We start from the raw sequence: 19,791 nt of genomic DNA, 5'->3' as shown, positions 1-19,791 counted from the left end.
CTAGCAGAGAAACACCAGTCCAGAGGGGACACGCAGAGATGGACTCTTCCGCCCGTCTGCACCCAGAGATGGACTCTTCCGCCCGTCTGCACCCAGAGAGAAAACACAGTCCCCATTAGAAGCATCACCAGAGGGCTACTGCTGCCCATCTCAAACAGACACAGCCACACCTCCACTCAGGCAACACACAACACTGAGGCCCTGACAACAACCGGACCATCAACTGACACATTACACAAGGTGGTCATCTATGTTTTTGAGGGGTATATACCGGCATATGTATAATCTCCACACAGAGAAGAGGATCATACAGGGCAAGGAATGGAGAAAATGGAAGATGTTTGCTGAAACACACTAATTCATCCGCTGTTTGAACACACACACAACAGTAATATCCGTTTTCATATGGCTGTGTCAAGTAGCGTGCACTGTGTCAACACAGACTTGTGCCCAGGTGTGTTCATTCGCAAACACACCCTAAGCCGTGTCCGAGTGTACGGAGCAGTGGACCGTTTATAGCTTTTCACAGGTTGTTATTGACATGAGTTATTCCCCAGATGTACAGCACCACTCCACAATAATGCACAGCTTTCCTTTGTGTGTGTGTGTGTGTGTGAGAGACTCACTACACACACACACACACACACACACACACACACACACACACACACACGAGGGAGTGGAAGAGCCCCCCAAAGCTTACCTCATCCCTATGATCTCCATTGTAAGGAAAAAAATGCTTTCATCTGCTACTGGATCAGAATTGACAGATGTCAAAGTGCAATGATCACCTAAGGCAGCAGCAGGGAAACAAGCATTCGGTCCTCTGGTATTTAAAGACATCTGTACCTCTACTGTTCTTATCGGATACATAAATATGGGTTACATGACACTTCAAAATCGCTTCAAAATAACTTGAACATATTAGATTTGCATTATTTTTAGTTTTCTTCTTCTAAGAGGAAGCTATCGAATAGAATAGATATTTGTATTAGGGTCTAACTAATTTATTTTGCTGTGTGGAAAACGAAATGTCTGAACTTCAGTAAAGAGTTTTGTGTAAAATTAGAGAGCTAACAAGCTAAAAGCCTTGCAAACACCAAAAACAGTTCAAAGTCAGCTAGCTTGCTAACTGACATATTTTTGTACCATCTACCATCAAAAATTCATGTAAGGATGATACAAACAAAAGTCACCTACAAAAACGAGAAATTGTAAATATCTGCATACTGTTGCCTTAAATATGAATTGCACTCAGATATACAACTTTGAATTTGTCAGTCAAAGATTGCTGAGGTTTGAGACAACTGTAAGACTGTGGCACTCTGGAAGAACACTAGAATGCTCTGAGAATACTATGCCAGATTCTGTCTGATTCAAGAACAAGTCTGGAGGAATTGCAAAGTGTTGTCTATAGAGAGGTACGTGTGTTTGTGTGTATTTGTGTGTGTGTGGTCCCTCTGTCAAGGGAGAAATGGACGGTCCAGACCAGTTCACAGTTTAGGAGCATGGGAGTGCTGAGTGCAAGCTCCTACTGCCACACACACACTGACACACACAGACACAGACACACACATAGAGGCACACACACACGCACACACACACACACACACACACAGATAAATCTGGGCGCCTGAAGCTCATGCTTATTTCAGTAGGGCTCCCATGCAGCGCAGCGCATGTTTAATTCAGCAGTCATTTAGCACACAACTATCCCACAGTGCAGTCTTTAAGCAGCTGCCACACACACACACACACACACATACACACACACAACCACGTATACACAAACACGACAAATACAAAGTCTCTCTCACACACACACCACACATTCCAAACACATACATACAGTGTATGTGAGTACACAGGCACACATCTAGTCTCTCGCTCACTCTGTCACACCCACACACCCACCCACACACACACACACACACACCCCCCTTCAGCACTGTTAGTCATAGAAGGCCAGCTCTGCCAGTGGTTCTAGAGCACAGAACAGCAGCACCAGCCCTGCTGTGGGAATCAGAGCAGCTGGTTTGTGGGCCGTGTGCTGGAAGCTGCGTCCGCTCCACGCAGAGACAGAAACCCCTGACCTCACCAACCACAGAGCGGGAGAGCCAATCATGTGAGCCGTGATGCGACCTCTTGACTCCTTAGGCCCCGCCTGTCCTCCACGATCAAGCAACGTACTTCCTTCCAGCTAAGTCAACACACACACACACACACACACACACACACAGAGTGGAGGAGAACACTCCTTCACTAAAGTATCCATGCTCTCAGACACAGAAAGGTCATGGAAAGTCGAATATAATTTGGGAGAGGAGAAATATGCTGACGGTCACTTTCATTTTTGGAGACTTCATTGCTACGCTGTCTTAGTTGTTGGACAAGCCTTGCTGTGTAGCTTTCTGTTCTCCAAATCCCATCCATCCATCCATCCAACCATCCAAACACCCACACCCCATCACCGCACAAAAAATAAATAAGCAAAGAAATCACCAAAAGAGGCAGGGATGACATCATCAGTCAGCATGGCGAAGGCATTTTTAGAAGTTAACCAAAGTGTTTGGGTGTTTTTATGTGTATGTGTGTGTGTATGTGTGTGGTTGCCTGATCCACCATTGCCACAGTGTGTGCACCAGAGATTACATATTCGGCAACCAAAATGTTTTCTTGGAAATTGAACTAATGGCAAGAGAACTTAATGTGACCACAAATTATGTAACAGCATCATGCATTCTTTATCACTGACGAGTCGTTCCTGAAGAAAATCAGTTGATGGGATTATATGTACTCACTAAAACCCTCCACTTAAGACACAATTAGCCAAATCATGCTAATTCTTTTCATCTTTTTTTTGGCTTATGGAAAGACTTGACAGCAAGACTTGATTCCCTTTCTGCTGTGGTACACGGAACAGCTCGAGACCAGGACATCTAGGTTTCAAATCTCAGTTTCTATTACTCATCAAGGATGTCTTAATACCTCCATACACAAACACACAAACTACCACACACACACACACACACACACACACACACACACACACACCAGTGTGCAAACAAACCGTTTAAGGCTGTGAGTCCTGGAAAGACAGGCCCAACCTGTCACAGTGAGAACAGTAAGTAAATGGCCTGGCAGTTAGGAATGTGACTAACTGGGACACAAATCACTCCAACACAAACAGATGAGACAGGACAACAAATACCAAAGACATCGGGTTAAACCCACAATCATGGCAAAACAAATGTCGCCATTTCTGATATATACTTACTGTCAGGAGATACAAGAGAAAATGTGTCTGTCTAATCAAGACTTGGAATGTACGGAGTGCCCAGTGCCTTAAACATAATAAAGGCAATGTAAATAACGGGAATTATTAGTTATATTATTAGTTATTGGTTATTGTATTAGTTATTGTAAATAAAATATTATTGTGACTGGCTGCCATTTCACTGGGGCCACTTTGTTTAGTCTGCTGAATGTGTGTGCACGGGTACACCATCAGATAGATTAGGGCTGGGCGTCTATCTCCAAACTAACACACATACATCTGCTCAAATCAACCCAGACACGACGGACAGGTTGGCTAGGGAACAGTGCACCCGCTGAACCCGCCAGGCCATTGGCTCATTGAGGTCTACTAAAGTGAGACCTCCAAGACAAGGGAATGGCTACTCCCAAGTTATTGGAGTTATTGTTAAATAGAAAAACATAGTTTCAGATAGAATTGCTTTACCGCCTAATTGTTAGTCGGTGTGCATCTTTAAAATTATGCACAGTATGCCCACATGTATTTAAAATATGCATTTGGAGAACAAAATAGGATTAATAGTATAATTTGTATGATGGGCCTTAAAAATGGTTGTGTAATTTGTGTCAAAATAGTATAGTGTTCTGTGTTCTGCTTTTTAAAAATACAGAAAATACTCTCCACCAAAACGGTATATATGGTGAGGTATCATGCACACATCTGTATGCATCTTTGGGAGATCTAACGGTCTGCTGAGCTCTTTGCCCATGCTTGTTTAAGACACATGGCAAGGGAAAGACAGAGGTCTCATTTGTCTTCTCTAATTCAGTGTGAAGGCAAATTTAGAGAGCTGATCCACAAAAACTGACGTGAGTGACTAAACGTGTGTGTGCTAGGACGGTGCAGACCAGGTCATCTACATGTCAAATTCTGAAAGGTCAGCAGGCATTCAAAGTTTTTTTGCTCTCTCTGATTGGATGATGAGAACTTTAATGTCCGTTTGTTTGCCTTCTTGGATACGCCCCATCTTGATACAGTGCTTCTCAAAATAGATTTGTAACGAGCCTTGGTAAGCAGAGAAAAGCGGTCAAATTAATGTTCAGTTATGCCTATGTAGAGGGAAGGTTTGTGAAATGATTGTCATGTTGCCTTGCAATTATATTTTATAATATTTGAATCTTTTTCTTAAATACAGTAGTTTATTTTGACACGTCATGGTTGCTGTATGTTGTTTTTTAATATGATACTTTTACAACTATTTATATCATACCAAAATACATTTTGATGCATTTTTCCCTTTTCCCTGTTTTTTCATGTTCTAGAAACTTCAGCCTACTACATTATTTGTGTCTGTCTCAGTCCCACAGTTTCCCTTTTGAGAACCCCGCACAACAACCACTTAGAAAACTGAAACATTTGGCTAATACTGTCTCTACCAGGAGCCCCTATCAGTAGCTCAATGTAGCAGTGTTCATGTGTGGGGTTGAGATATGAGCGTGTGGACAGTACTAACAGACTAATGGAGCGTAAGACAAGGCCACGCCACATCCCCACAGAACTACTGGTTAAATGGTGGTGCAGTGTAACTGTGTAAGCCTCTCTTGTGGTGCCTGTGCCAGTGTGCTCGACAATGAGGAGCAGCAAAAAGCAGGCTAGCGGTCTAATAGTATATAGTATGGAGTAATATTAGTATGGTTTGTGTTTCTGTGCAGGGGAAAACTAGATTTTTCCTAATAATTCTCTTTGTTACTTCCTCATATTGTGAAGTTATTATAACCTTGCTGGTTAGGGTTCTCATCACATTGTGAGTTCTTGTGCTCAGGAAAGGGGGGTAGCTGCTGTGTGTGTGTGTGTCAGGTGATGGTGACGCTGCTATTCTGGGTTCAGCTGAAACTCATTCCCTGTAATTACTGCCCGTCTGCAGGTCCTGTAGTCTTACAGGTGTGAGGGAGAATGTCACACCTTCATTACTGCTTTATTTAGCAACGCTTCCTCTACACTATATACAATATGTCAATTTTTTTTTTTTTGGACTTTCATTCCAGTGTGTTTAAGTAAATAATTTGTTGACAAGACGAGCTATACACAATGCTATGCCTTTGAATAGTAAATGCCATGTTGCCTTCCATTTTCCACATACACCTTTCACTGTATTCATTTTTCACATTCACTCTCAAACTGATGTTTCATTTGGTCCTTCTGAGATATATGCACACCTTCACATAACTCTTATTGATACCATGGCCTCTTATCATCCAGGTCTCACAGTCTCTCTCTCTCGCTCGCTCACACAGGAACCCCCACATGCAGATGTATACTGCAAAGCGAAACACTTTGGGCTTTTGTTTTATGGGAGAAAATTGTGCGTTTCATCTGCTGTTGGGGGGTTAGCGCTGATTAAAATGCAGCTGAGTTCATAAGCTGCAGCAGGCCTCATTACTGACGACAGGCCTCCCCCTCAGCCCAGAATTACACAAATGGGCTGGAAGGGAGAGAGAGAGGGACAGAAGAGAGAAGGAGAGAGAGGAACAGAAGGGAGAGCGAGAGACGTTTGACGTTTAAAGCCCCTTTATTGAACCCTCACATGGATCAGGGATTCCTTAAAAGGCTACAATGCAGTCCTACCCCCCAACTATACCCACACCGCCCCAACTATACCCACACCGTCGTAGAGAAGCACCAGAACACAACTACACCCACATCAACTACACCCACACCGTCTACACCCACACCGTCTCAACTACACCCACACCGTTTACACCCATACCGTCGTAAAGAAGCACCAGAGCATACAGTACATAAAGGTAAAGGACTGGTATTTAGCAGACACGCTGACCAGTGGGCATAACAACCTACATAATCTACATAAAAACACACATCACCAGTTACACAGACTACCATTATTATCAATTGGCCACAAACCATTTGCATGAAAAATTTCCATAATATCAATGACTTGGAAAGAGTACTCACCTCAAAAGACACAAAGTATTCAACTGTAATGTTCTATTAAACTAAGGCCTTACACAGATTGACCCGATTCACAGTTTGCCTCTCCTCCACCAACCTACCGCTATTTCAGATGAACATCTTAGCTTGCCCCATCAAAAAATGTAAACAGGGGCACAGCTCCTTCTTTTGTCAGGAGTACTTGACTCCAAAAGATAAACAACGTCTTTGAAAAAGTAAACCCAAGTCTACCGTAAACGTATCTGAATTTCTTTAAAAAGGAGAAGGATAATTCATAACACATAATTCATGATTTAAGGACAATGCACCAGAATCTAAGATACATCAACATTAATGATAAAGACATAACATTGTTCAGGCACTTAAAGAAAGCTCCACTTACTTAAACATTCAACTGCCTCAACACTTAACAGACATGTGCAGACATCAAACATAGCGGTTGGAACATCCTGGCATTTGATACTGTTGAGCCATCTGCAGTATTATTTGAAGGCAAGCCCCTTGTGTGACCCACTAATAGTTAAGACAAATAATACTTGACCCATCCAACAATGTTAAAACACTTCTTAGCTCTGAAAAAAGCTACAGATAGCTGTAAAATAATATACTGAAAGGAAAAACACCACTGGCTAAACTTCATTTAGATATCAGTCGTCTCAATTCAAATACTCCCCCTTCCTTTGGAAAATATAACCGTATAGACTAAATTTAATATTTTAGTCATGGTGTTAGGCCATATCAATTCCGATTTTTCTGGGTAAAGTAGCACAGATCATGAGATCACCAGGTCACAGAGAGAGAGAAAGAAAGAAAGAGAAAAGGAAAACGAGAGAGGAAGAAAGAGAAAGAGAGAGAAGGAGAATCCAATCTAATTAGGTTCATATAATTAATTATTTGTGCGGAGGTGATTAGTTTGATGTTGATTATAAGGGATGAAGTAGGGAGAAGCCATTTGGATCGGCCACATGGGACAGACCGTGGAACATTACGCACACACACACACACACACACACACACACACAGACACACAGACACACAAAATCGATTACATACACACATTTCTCTCCCACAATCTTAAATAATATATGAAAAATACATGCCGTACACAAAATACACATGCAAACCCACTTAAAGTGCAAGCTAGATTCACATGATGGTTCACTGCCTTAGATTTACTGTGGTCTAGGCAGTCTGACAACAGCAAAAACAACAAATGATCGACACGCTCCAAGACCGGACGAATGTTCTGTGCAGTGTGCTTCCTTCCTTGGAAACACACACACACACACACACACACACACACACACAGACACACACACAAACACACACCAGTTATTACAGCAGTTGGAGCACATTGCAAAGCCTGTTCCAAGCATGAGCCCAACACACTACGAGTGCTCGAGTGTGTCATGCCATCACTCCAACCGGAATGGCATTCAATCTGAGCCAGCTGCGGCTTTCAGTGCAGTCGAGGCCTTCAAGCAAATCCCCCAGCATGGCGGAGAGCTAGCTAGCTACAGCCACGGCTTCCCACAGATCACTGTTTGGCAGGGCCCCTTCACTGCTCAGGCTGTGCTCCGTTCCCCTGAGGAGCACTATTTGGCACGAGGGGTGAAGGCTCCCCACAGGGCCCTGCGCGGCAGCCAGGTACTTTCCAGGGAAGAGGCCAGAAATAGACTCCCCTTACGGCGGGTAGAACCACTGCCCCGGGGCAAAGCTGGTTTTGTGTGCATGTCACTGTGTGTGTGTGTGTGTGTGTGTGTGTGTGTGTGTGTGTGTGTGTGTGTGTGTGTGTGTGTGTGTGTGTGTCAAAGAAAAAGACGGTTCAGGAAATAAAGCAAGAAGCGAGAACAACAAAAAGTAAGAGAGGCAAAGAAACACAATTGAGTAGATAAACAATCAGAAAACCACTTCTGCCTAAGTGGTACAATTGTCTAGTACCAAACCTCAACGATAACCCAAAGGAATCCTGGATCTCACACCGTAACCAGGCTACAAACAAACAGTCACACCATGCCAATGGCAGTCTGGGAGGGTTTATTTTCATACTACTTGAGATTTGTATCTCCTCACCGAAGTCCTCAAAAGGTTTAACAAGTATTATTATACAGACCCTGCTTGTGTCGCATATTTCTAAAAGAGGAAATAGAGCTTTGAGGGTTACAATGTGTCACTACTTATGTGAGACTGGATGGCGACTACATGCTTAGCCTCATGATGAGGTATACTTGCCACACTTCACCTACCTACCTACAAGGATTTTGTGATTTTACAGGTTCATGCAAATTCAAGGATTTCCCACAATTGCTGCGATATTTCCACACCAAAAAAAAAAAATAAACTTTGGCAAAAATGTCACAAACCCCTGCAAGATCCTGGTGGGACTGATAAGAATGGCCTTAACTTTAATATTAGGTGGCATACAAACGTCTAGCCGCCCCATTTTGATCCATATTTGCAGTGGGCATTTGGAATGTAACACTTAAGCTGACTAACACACGCTCTTTAATTTACTATGCTAAGCTGACTAACATATGACACCTAATAAGCATAGTAAGCCTCTGTATTTTAATCCTGTCTAGCCTTTGTAACAGATACCTTGATCCTAAAGTCTAAATCAACTATCAGTAATCAAACACATAGGATGAACAGGGTAATATAAAAAGATAGTGCAGACATTTAGATCTGGCAACCCAAGATACATGCAGTGTTCCCATACCTAACAGAGATCCTTTACACGGAGCCGTTGGCCCTTAGTCTGCTCCCTCTGCCTTAAATCTAACCTCTGACAGGACAGGCTCTCGCTGAGTCAATGAATCCACAGAGTTCAAAAAGGGAAAAACAGAAAAACCAAAACACAAGAAAGTGGGGGTAAATGGAGAGAGGCGGTGGTGAAGTGAGTGAGTGTGTGTGTGTGTGTGTGTGTGTGTGTGTGTGTGTGTGTGTGTGTGTGTGTGTGTGTGTGTGTGTGTGTGTGTGTGTGTGTGTGTGTGTGGAGGGGAGAAGGTGAAAGAAAACCCAGCAAGAACGGGATGAGCGGCTATGGGAAGGAAACGATTTGGAGCGCGAGGGACAAAGATAGCAGCAAGCAGCGGACGAGGAAGGAACACTGCCAAGCTAAGCTGAAACTCTCCCCTCCGGGCCCACTCTTCCTCGCAAAGGACTCTGGGAGATGTAGGACAATACCTCCCTCATCCCCCCAGTCCATTCCCTCCACTCAAGCCATTCAAATCCAGGTCATGAGAGACACAGAAATCAAAGATGGGACCACCAGCTCACTCAGTGTCTTTGCACTAATAACTGCATCGAGATGTGACTTGCCACCTCGGGAAAATGGTGCTCTCCGCCGAGCGGGGGGTGGTGGTAGGTTTCTCTGCCGTGGGCCGCAAGAGCACCTGATCTGGCCAGACGGACTGCACTGCCTGTTTAGCACCTCTGAGTGGTGACTCATCGCTACCGACGGGGGAGGATCAGAGAGGGAGACGCCAGCTCAGATACACACACACACACACACACACACACACACACACACACACACACACACACACACACACACACACGTAAACAGGGTTGGGACTCCTGCCCAGACCCGGGCCACAGTCGTAGGCTTTCTAGGGTGGAGTCCAAGTGGACAATTACGGTGAACACGCGCATACCGCTCAACCACACGGAGCTCAGCGGAATGCAGCGCTGTCTGGGACAGAGCCAGAGTGTTTACAGGTCTCTTTTTGGAGCATGCAAAACAATATCCCCCACCCAAGGTCAATAAACATGTGTGTCCTCTCCCTCACACTCACACACACACACTCTGCCTTTAAAGCAGAGCTCATGCATATCCAGGGGAGCTCATCTGAAGTGCCTCACCACCCCAGCTGACACACACACTGACACACACACACAGCACGTGTGACCAGGTGATAACAGAGTACCACCAGGGTCTAAAGAAAGGCTATCGGCCTGTGTCTGCCTGCCTGCATGTCTGTCTGTCTGTCACTTCCTGGAATATCTACAGTAACAGTAAAGAAGGGTGCGGGTGAGTCATGAGTCAGAAGAGCGGTAAATAGTGCTCTTGCATAAGCCATAGCCGCTACAGAGAGGCCAAGGACACGTGGGCTCCCGGATGCAATGGCAAGGTGATAAAAAACCTTGACGACCAGCCACTGCCCGCTGGATGAGAGAGACAGAGAGGGAGAGAGAGAGAGAAAGAGAGAGAGAGAGCGCGAGAGATTAGGGGTGGGGTTCAAAGACAGGACATGTCTGCACCATGGGGTCAATGTGAGGACACAAAATGACAAAGAAAGAGGGGGATGGAGAGAGTAATAGAAGGAGGGAAAGAGGGAGGGGGATGGAGGGACTTAAAGGAGGGAAGGAGGGAAAGGGTAGAGAGTTAAAGGGAAGGAGAAAAATCTGTGCCAAGGTGCTGCTGAGTAAGATTTACACTGTACTACTGAAATCACAAATCAGACATTTCCAATAGCTTGGCTCATTCTCTGAGCTTGGTTGGTGAAATTAGCACATTACCAAAACAATGATGACAAGGTTAAAACAACATTCCTTCTGATGATGGCTAATTTGTACAGTTGAAGTCTAAAAGCGCTTTAAGCTCCTTGTTTTTTTTGGTTCTACCCTAAACACAAACAACAAAAGGTGTGTGAAAATTGCCCGTGGTTGCTGGCGGCATGCCAAGCCAGAGATTTGAAATAGCTCAAATACCAAAATATCACCTAAAGAAAGCCCCTCAGTGGCATTGCCAGACAGACAGACTAATTGTTCAAGGCGAACCGCAGATAAAAAATACAGGAAGAAAAGACCTGCAGACATTCCGCCCCGTGGGACCCATTCCATGATCCCCAGCCTTCCCGCGGTGTCACAGAAAAAAGGTCAGTGAGTCCCACTGTGATATTCCCAGGCGTGCCGCGCCAACAGGTCGCCTGAGCGCATGTACCGCTCACAGCAGAGAGGAGCGGAGCTGCAAATGAGTGTGTGTGTGTGTGTGTGTGTGTGAGTGAGAGAGAGAGAGAGAGAACGAAAAAAAGAGTTAGTGTATGTGTACGTTTGTGTGTGTGAGAGAGAGAGAAAGAGAGTGTGAATGTGTGAGAGAGATAGAGAGAGAAGAAAGAGTTAGAGTATGTATGTGTGTGTGTATGTGTGTGTGTGTGTGTGAGTGAGAGAGAGAGAGAAGGAAAGTGAGTGTGAGGCTCTGTTAAAGACTCTTATCAACTCCACTCAGCAGAGTGTCCACCAACACTTTGGCACCTAGACACCATAGACACTACAGACACCATTGCAAAGGCCAGAGAAGCAAAATGGGCTCGCTGACTACTGCTGCCACAACTATGCTGCTCTCACAATGCAGTGGGGGCATTACGGAGTAACTGGAAACTTAGTCCAGTTTCAAAAGATTTCACAAAATTCAGATAATGTAATACGTGTGTGTGTGTGTGTGTGTGTGTGTGTGTGTGTGTGTGTGTACAATACAATCCTGAATAGACTATCCAACACTAACAAGATTCAGAAACAAACCTAATTCTATCAATTTGGTCCGATCTATCATGGCTACACGGTTCAGGCTGCACTTTAATGCACACAGTACATTTTGACGTGGCCTGCTCCAATATGCTCCACACAGATTTCCAACTGGCAGCAGCACATGTCCAAATCAGAAATGCAATCCTACACAAATGGTTGTATTGTACTGGATCACAAAATCAGATGCATCAGAAAATAAGCTAACAGGTTAAATTAAAAATATTTCTTTAGCTTACTATTTTTTTCTACCTCAGAGTAAAGTTTACACTCTTATGAATTCCACACACCACTGAACTGCTCCATCACAAGATTGCATTTAATGTCTAACATGTATGTATGTCATGTAATGACAGCCTAAATTACCACATGGAATGCAATTACAAAATAAGTTTCTGAATATTCTAACCCCAACCTTACCTTTCAGCTGCTCTGCCACAAAGTTCTGGCCCATGCGCTCCATCACCCTTCCATCCTCCTGCTCATAGCGGTCGTCGAGGAAGCCAGCCGTGGCCTCGGACAGGTGCACCTTCCCGGCCACGCCCAGCTGCTCCATGAGGTTGGCCAGGTTGACGTCGTTGGACCAGACGTCGAACTTGAAGCGCTCCATCCCCAGGATGCCGCAGAGCACGGTGCCCGTGTGGACGCCCACGCGCATGTTCACCGTCTCCTTGGTCTCCTGGCAGAACTGCTCGATGGCCTGGATCATGCCCAGCCCCATCTCCACGCAGCAGTATGCGTGGTCCGACCGTGGCTCGGGGCAGCCGGCCACGCAGTAGTAGCAGTCGCCCAGCGTGCTGATCTTCTCGCAGCACGTCAGCTCGCACAGGCGATCGAAGCGGCCGAACAGGTCGTTGAGCAGGCCCACGAGCGCCGGCGCCGACTTGTTGGCGCTCATTTTGGTGAAGCCCACGATGTCTGCGAAGAGGATGCTGACAGGCTCCATGCGCTTCATGTTGAACGGGCGGAAGATGAACTGGCTGCGCGGGATGGACGCCTTCTTGCGCTTGTGGCTCTTGGGGCTGGAGGAGGAGGCGGCGCCCGACGCCGACGAGGACGAACCACCGCCGGCACCGCTGGTGGCGCCGGCGTTGCCAGACGAGTAGCGCTTGCCGGAGCTCTCGCTCTCCTCGTCGCCCTGCTTCATGAGCTCGTCGGCCACGCGCCGCGGCATCACCGAGTGGATCATGCGCTCCTTCAGGGCCTTCTCCACCTCCAGGTCCTTGCCGTGCATGATGGCCTGGCCCACCTTCAGGAAGGTGCTGCGCGAGCGCACCTCCGACATGATGAACAGGTGGATGCCGATCAGGTGGGCGCACAGGTGCAGCAGGACTTTGGCCGGCGCCAGCCACCACAGGTTCTCCATCGCCTCCAACCGCAGGAGTCCAACCTCCTCCAGCTCACCCCCACCTACAGGCACCAGATGCAGCCAGCCCAGAGCCTCGAAAAGGACGGAGTAGAGGAGGCCCAGCAGAACGGACGCGTACAGACGCAGGTGGAGAACGCTATAGAGCAGCAAGAGCACCTCCATGCCTACAGAAAAGGTGCCCACGGGAGATATGCAGGGAGTAGCCGGCAGGGAGGCGGCCTCTGGCCCAAATGTTGGGGAGTCCCCTCCAGTTAGGTTCCTCCTCGTCAGCCTCTGAAGGCTGGCAAAGTGTGAGGTTTGCAGCTGCAGAGCCAGTGTGATGGCAAAGGTCACAGTGATGAGAAGCAGAGAGGCCTGGTTGTAGAGGAGTGTGTAAGGTCTGGTGAAGGTGAACAGAAAAAGAAGGAGGCAGAAGAGCAGAAAAGAGGCAGCGGGGACCACGAAGGAGGCAGGGTTGCAGCGGGCAGCGTTGACGGCGAAATAGACGCACCACAGAACAGCGGCGGTGGCCAGGTAGAAGAGCACGTAGCGGAACCGGCGCTGGGTCTGCGGGAAACACCGCTCCCGGCACGCCTCCTCCAAGATGGCCGAGTCAAATTTAGGATCCCAGCACTGTGCCGCCGACCGCTCAAACAGCTGAGGGACTTTCCTGTGGCTGCGAAGACTTTTCATTATAGTCCTCGTCTTGCCGGATTCACCTGAGCTGTCGCTGGAAGAGATACTATTCTTGCACGGTTTTGAGCCTCCAGTTTTGACAGCGCGGAGAGAACCTTGCTTATTCGACGTGTCGAGGCCATGCTGCTGCTGCTGCTGCTGCTGTTTGAGCGGGCTGTTACTGCTAATGCGCACCGCCACACTCCCGTCACCGCTGGACTCGCAGCTCACCTCGGTGTTGTGGCGGAGCAGCTGCTGGTGCTGCGGAGAGGCCATGTTGCTTGTCGTAAAGTGAGGGAAAATCTTAACAATGACAGTTGGTGGTGATTTGGTGAACAGATATTAACCGGTCTCACATAGCTATTAATGTGCGTGATGAAAGAGAGGATATACCGAATGATAACTGACACGAATGCCAAATAATCCCTCTATTTCAATCCAGCGGGTGTGCAGAAATTACGTTTATTTACGCACACAGTATACTCGTACTTGAAACGGAACGTATCAGACTCTTGAGGAGTTCATTATCCGACCTAATACTACGTCGGTATTTGGATTCCACCATTATGTACTGTTCTGGAGCCCTTGGACAGTCCAATGTTGGTCGTCGGTTGGCAGCAATCCTCCGTCTTTGGTCATTTCATCTGCCCCCTCTTCCTCTCGGGAGCATAGCATCCTATTTGACATCCAAACATCAAAAATGACAAATGACTGTTCTCATATCCAGTAATCCATATATTGAGAATCATCTGTGCTGATTTTGCTGAGTGTTTTGACGCCAGTGCGCCTGACAGCCTTTCTCTGTCCCTGTAAAACACTCTCCTGTATTGGTCAGAAACCACAGACAAATTTATCTTCCATTCATCATTACATTCACCCGAATATACTATGTATCCACAGTTCTTATTTTCCAGACTCAAGCTTTCGTATTCTTATTTCGTATAGATTGTGGTCTCTGCTACTTGTAAAGAGTCTAGACGGAAATCGAAAATCTCGACGAAGTTCTCTATAGACTAAAGAGAGCAAATACTCACGTAGGGTACAAGCAACAGTTTCCTTAAAATAGCATTCGATTCATAATGGCAAGCCACACTGATAATGAAGGATAAAGCATTGCCCCCCGATTCCTTATTTCCACTCTGTAAGAGAGAACATGCGGGTGGGAAAAGCTCCGATATGGGCGAAATACCCTGACTTAAGAATAAAAGCAACAGTAAGGCATTATGGCTGTCTTTTCTGGCCACGCAATTCACCAGAGCCCGTTAGCCACTACAGCCTAGTTCAAGAAGCGGGCCTATTCCCACAGAGGAGCCCCGTCCTTTCCTGAACTCCCATTCCGGATACCCGCCGATGCTTTCCCTGTGGTTTCAGATGGCAAAGAGGAAGACTATTCACCAGATGTCGAGGTGCGTTTTTAAAACAAGTTGACGTAGTTAGAAAATTTGCAACTGAAATCTACTTTCCTCCCTCTGGCAATTAAGTGGCACTTTCGCACTTAAAGCTGCAAGAGAGACTTGCCACAAAAGTATTGGGATGATACCACACGGATAATACAATACGAAATGAATACTTATGCAAAGTATGTCCTTGCAAGTATAACATAACTTACATGTTATTTTTAACCGGTAAATTTTGACCAAAAAGAGTCGTGGTCATTTGATTGTATGAATATCCAAGAAAAACGATTCGAATCCAAGTCCTGAAGGTGTTGGTTTCAGAATGTCCAAAATGACGCAAAACGTCAGCAATATGTTCTCTTATGTATCCACAGAAACGAAAGTTTTCCCAAGGCCATAATCCCCTTAGTTAGGCAGCGCAGGCTGTAAACTCGTGGAGTTGGGCGTGCAGAATAATTATTCGCCCTCCCTTCCCGTCGCGTCCGTTCCCTTCTGACTAGAAATCCCACGAGGGGAAACAAACATATCCATATTCGGTTCCTCTAATTAAATTACAATAGAGGGCTCCAGGAGGCGTGTTGTCCTGTGTTTACAATCGCCTTAAAGTCGGGGGTTTGTCCTGTTTTTCCCTGGCATGTTTGCGCCAGGCAGTGTAGTACCGCTGCGTGTTGCTGTGTTGCGTCCTCTTCCGTTTGATGAAGGATTCCTCTCTCTTGGCCTTACCGCGTCTGTTCCGCTCTGCCCGAGGAACAGCCTACCCGTAATTAGTTTTGACGGCGTCGGTGACTCTTGCACTAACCAGTCGCAGACGAGTCAGTTCCCCCTTCCACCATCTTCTTAAGGGAGTCGCAACTTCCTGACCAGCTGAGATGGTGAGGATACTACTCTAGAAGCACGTTGTACTGCAGTACAGTGCTAAACAAGCGAACAAAAATAAAGCGAAAAGAACGGAGAGGAGGATCATTAGCGATAGAGAGTGGGCGCGCACAGAGCATGCAGGTTCCGAAATGGCGGCGATTTCCCCTTTTCCCACATTACTCCAACGAATGATGGATTTCCCCGTGTGTGTTTACATAATGTATCTTTTTTTGACATGTCATCCTATTATTTTCTGCATGTAAGGAATGCATAGGCTACAATATTGTAACATGAACCAAAGCAGACAAGTCTGGGAACAACATAGTCAATTACCACTGCCATGAGAGTATTTTGTGTGATTTATTTAAAATCTGAAAATATATCTTCGCACACATGGCAGGGATTTCCCTGTAACAATCCCTTGTTAAGGAATCAGGGAAGCACGAGTGAAACGTGAGTTGCGTGCAGAATTGTTTTAGAATATTGAGCTGAGTCACACAGATACAGAACCACCTCCATTACGGTCAAAGGTTTCAGGACACTTATGGCACGCCTCGTTCAGTCCGATAAGACATTCACACAATACACAAGGGCTGGCTCATGCGCCGTATTTGCTCACACCTGCATACACACACACACACAAAATCAGAAGGAAGTCTAAAAATAGCCAGCTCAAGCTATTCCCCGATACACATTGTTCCTGATGTTCTTTCCTCCAGAAAGGACAGCAGGGCAGCAATTATGCATCCTCTTGTAACTAAGAATGGCCAAAGTCATTGCTACCTTTCAGTTTCGGGTTATTGTTTGGTGTAAACCATATGAAAGAATGGGCATTCAAACTGGGTGCCGTGGTAGTAAGTCAAGTCCTGCCAGGAGGACACACTGTACAATATGTTCATGAGTAGAGGCAATTTAAGGATCCCTTAGCAACAGGTCAGTATTTGGGCAAAATGATAGGCCTAATAGAACTCTGGAATTCCTCAACACCTCCTGGTTCCGTCTCAGCGGCTCACCTACTGAGGTGTGACCTATTCCATTTCCAAAAATTTGGTACAGACCTCCAACCTGGGTTCATTATTATAGAGCAGAATGTCAACTTTGCCTGTGGGACAAGGTTGGAGAGTTTTATATGATGTGTGTACCTCATGATCGCTTAGATAATAGCTTGCTTTCAGTCTAGTAATTCTCAGTAAAGTAAATTCATTTTTCCACAAGTCTCCATAAGAATGAAAAAAACTAAACGCCCCCATCCTGATGGTTTGTTCAGTGAATGCAAATAGATTTATGCAAACCAAAATCATTCAGGCCCCAGATTGGATTTTGTTTTACTTCCTGTTATCAGTCCTATTTTGATTCACAAAAAAGCTTGTCTCGTCCAGTTGAAAAAAAGGGGTGGCTGAAGTCTCACGCCAAAAGAGTGTGAGTTTCTATCACTGTTGTTTTTGCCACTCTGCAGCAGGCCTGGCTCGGAGAGACTGGCTCCTTCTCGGCAGAGCTGGCTCCGTGCCCCGTCCCCCCCCCGCCACCGGCAGGAGGCAGATGGGCCAAGCCCTCTGAGCGTGACTCTGTTAACTGTATAATTAGTTCCTGTAATGGTGTAATTTATTATACTAGCGGGCAAGTGCATTGTCTGAACAGACCCCCCGAGACAGTCTATCAGTTTGCTGTAAGGAATTCTAAGAGCCCACCTTGCAGAAAAATGCAAGGGTTACCTCAGGATGTGTAAGATACATTACAGGGTGGCCTGTAGCCAAAGAGTGCCAGTATTTCACAGATGTCTTGAAACTGTGCGAGGAAAAGCCTTTTTCAAAGTGGAGCTTCCTATGGAGTATATCAGTTATGCTTCACCAGAGCCTAGTGTTTGAGTAAAATGCCACCGTTGCTAAATGCTATATATCCATTAAGATCATAAATGTGTGATCTGAATTTACATTGGTCAATAAAAGGCTATGTTGAACTAATATATACATATACAGGCCCGGGGTGGGTAATCGGGAGAATCGGGAGAATTCCCGATGGGCCGCTTCACTTCTGGGCCGGTCGAGAATTTAATTTGTAATTATTATTATTATTATTTATTTATTTTTGTCACGTTAGTCCATCTTCTCTTAAAGTAGGCTACACACGTTGTGCATTATGACACAGCAGCCTCTGCATGGGTTTTACCATGCGAGGAAGTTCTCCCCTCCCGAATAGTTGGTTGGGTCCATAGCACGTCTTTTCCAAAAAAGTTTTCTCAGATAGGCTGGGCCGGCCCTACCGCAACGATACGAGGCAGGGAGGATGGATGGGAGGTAAAGGCCAGGAGGGGCTGAAAAAAAGAAAGTCTTTGGAGGAGGATGCTGCCAAATGCTGCCCTTACCGATTTATTTCCAAGAGGACAAACACAAGTGGCAACTGGTAAAGAGAGACATAGGCCTAATGATAAGCAATGTAACTATACGTTGTAGCGTTGGTTAATATCGTTGCAGCAGCATTGTCAACCTATTCGCAAGCAAAATATTAAATTAGCCTTTTTAGACCCAATATATGGCGATCCATAGATTCGCAAATATTATGCAAAAACTCAAACTTGATCTGTGTATGCAGTAAAATGACTCCTGCTAAAAATGATGAGCCCGAAATTTGCAATGAGGAGGCCATGATTACACGTACAGGTAGAGAGGATAACAGAGTAAACCATATGAATTCGATAACATAGTAAACCATATGAATTCAAGGTATTTAATGTAAGAAAGAGCAGTATATGACAGTACTTGATGAAAGAAAAGAATGCCAGGAGAGATTTTAGATGATGAACCAGTAGCCTCATCTGATGCTGCCTTTGAGGTGAATGTCCATAATGTTGTTCTGGACACTGTGGCAGGTAGCATGGATAGGAGGATTTCAGAAAAAACTAAAAACTTTCCTGAAATAAAGATAAATGGGCTCCCTAACTCAGCACTCCAGGAAATCAGCAAATGTCTGCTTACGTTAGATGACAGAGCTACTGTTAGCACATTACAAACTGAGCTGTCTAGCTTGGCATACCATTGGGAGAGACTGAAAAGGTCCTTTCTTGAAGGTTATACTATCAGGGCATGTAGTGAGGTGGCACAGGAAAGTCAGGAGGATAGTGGCGGACTACCATATATGGAAGAATCAGAGATGGAGCTTGAAAGCAGGACCTGTTCCTCCTGCAAAACTGTGCCATTTTTTGTCCACGTAATACTCTCACAGTACAACCTCCTCACAGATGCTTATCATGTCATTGGGTTAGCTTTGGACAAAGTTTCTGTTGACTTTGTCCATCACACAGATTTCAAGTGAGAGAAGCTTCTCAACCTTAACATTTGTGAAGAATAGGCTACGAAGCTCATTGAGTCCGGACAACTTGGAGGCTTTCATGTTAATGTGCACAGAGAAGGAAATCCTCATGTCTATAAGCAACGACACAGTTATACAGTAGATAAAGTGGCTGAAACCAGTGCATTGCTCAGGTGGTTACTGATGCTGTAGTGTAGATGCTGTTGGTGCTATTCGCAATGTAACTATACTGTACTGTGAGTTGAACTGTAAACATTAGTTCAATATGCCTCCTTGTTGAAGAGTTGGATATGTTTCAAATGCTTTATTCATTTATTTCTGCTTTTGTTAATTTATCAACCTATCCTTGTGGAATTGTGAAATATTTTTCATTAACTTCTTAGCTTGAATGGATTATTATTTAACCTTTACATTATTTGTTGAACCATGGTATTAATAAAAAAAAAAAACTACAG

General features: G+C 45.4%; 1 protein-coding gene across 2 annotated transcripts in view; it reads right to left on the bottom strand.

The window, feature by feature from the left end:
* adcy9 (adenylate cyclase 9) overlaps nt 1-15,842 on the bottom strand; it is a 39,494-nt gene extending 23,652 nt beyond the window's left edge. The window contains exons 1-2 of one of the 2 annotated variants that reach the window (XM_080848092.1): nt 15,385-15,398; nt 12,173-14,451 (exon numbers count right to left, since the gene is read on the bottom strand). In XM_080848092.1, the coding sequence (XP_080704218.1) occupies nt 12,173-14,051 (1,879 nt within the window). In that variant the 5' untranslated portion in view covers nt 14,052-14,451; nt 15,385-15,398. Of the gene's footprint in view, nt 1-12,172 lie in introns of both variants that reach the window. The other variant, XM_080848091.1, reaches the window with a different exon arrangement.
* Between the last annotated feature and the right edge of the window lie 3,949 nt (nt 15,843-19,791).

This window comes from Sprattus sprattus, assembly GCF_963457725.1.
Source record: "Sprattus sprattus genome assembly, chromosome: 1".
NCBI lineage: Eukaryota > Metazoa > Chordata > Actinopteri > Clupeiformes > Clupeidae > Sprattus > Sprattus sprattus.
This window is presented reverse-complemented; position numbering and strand designations above follow the sequence as displayed.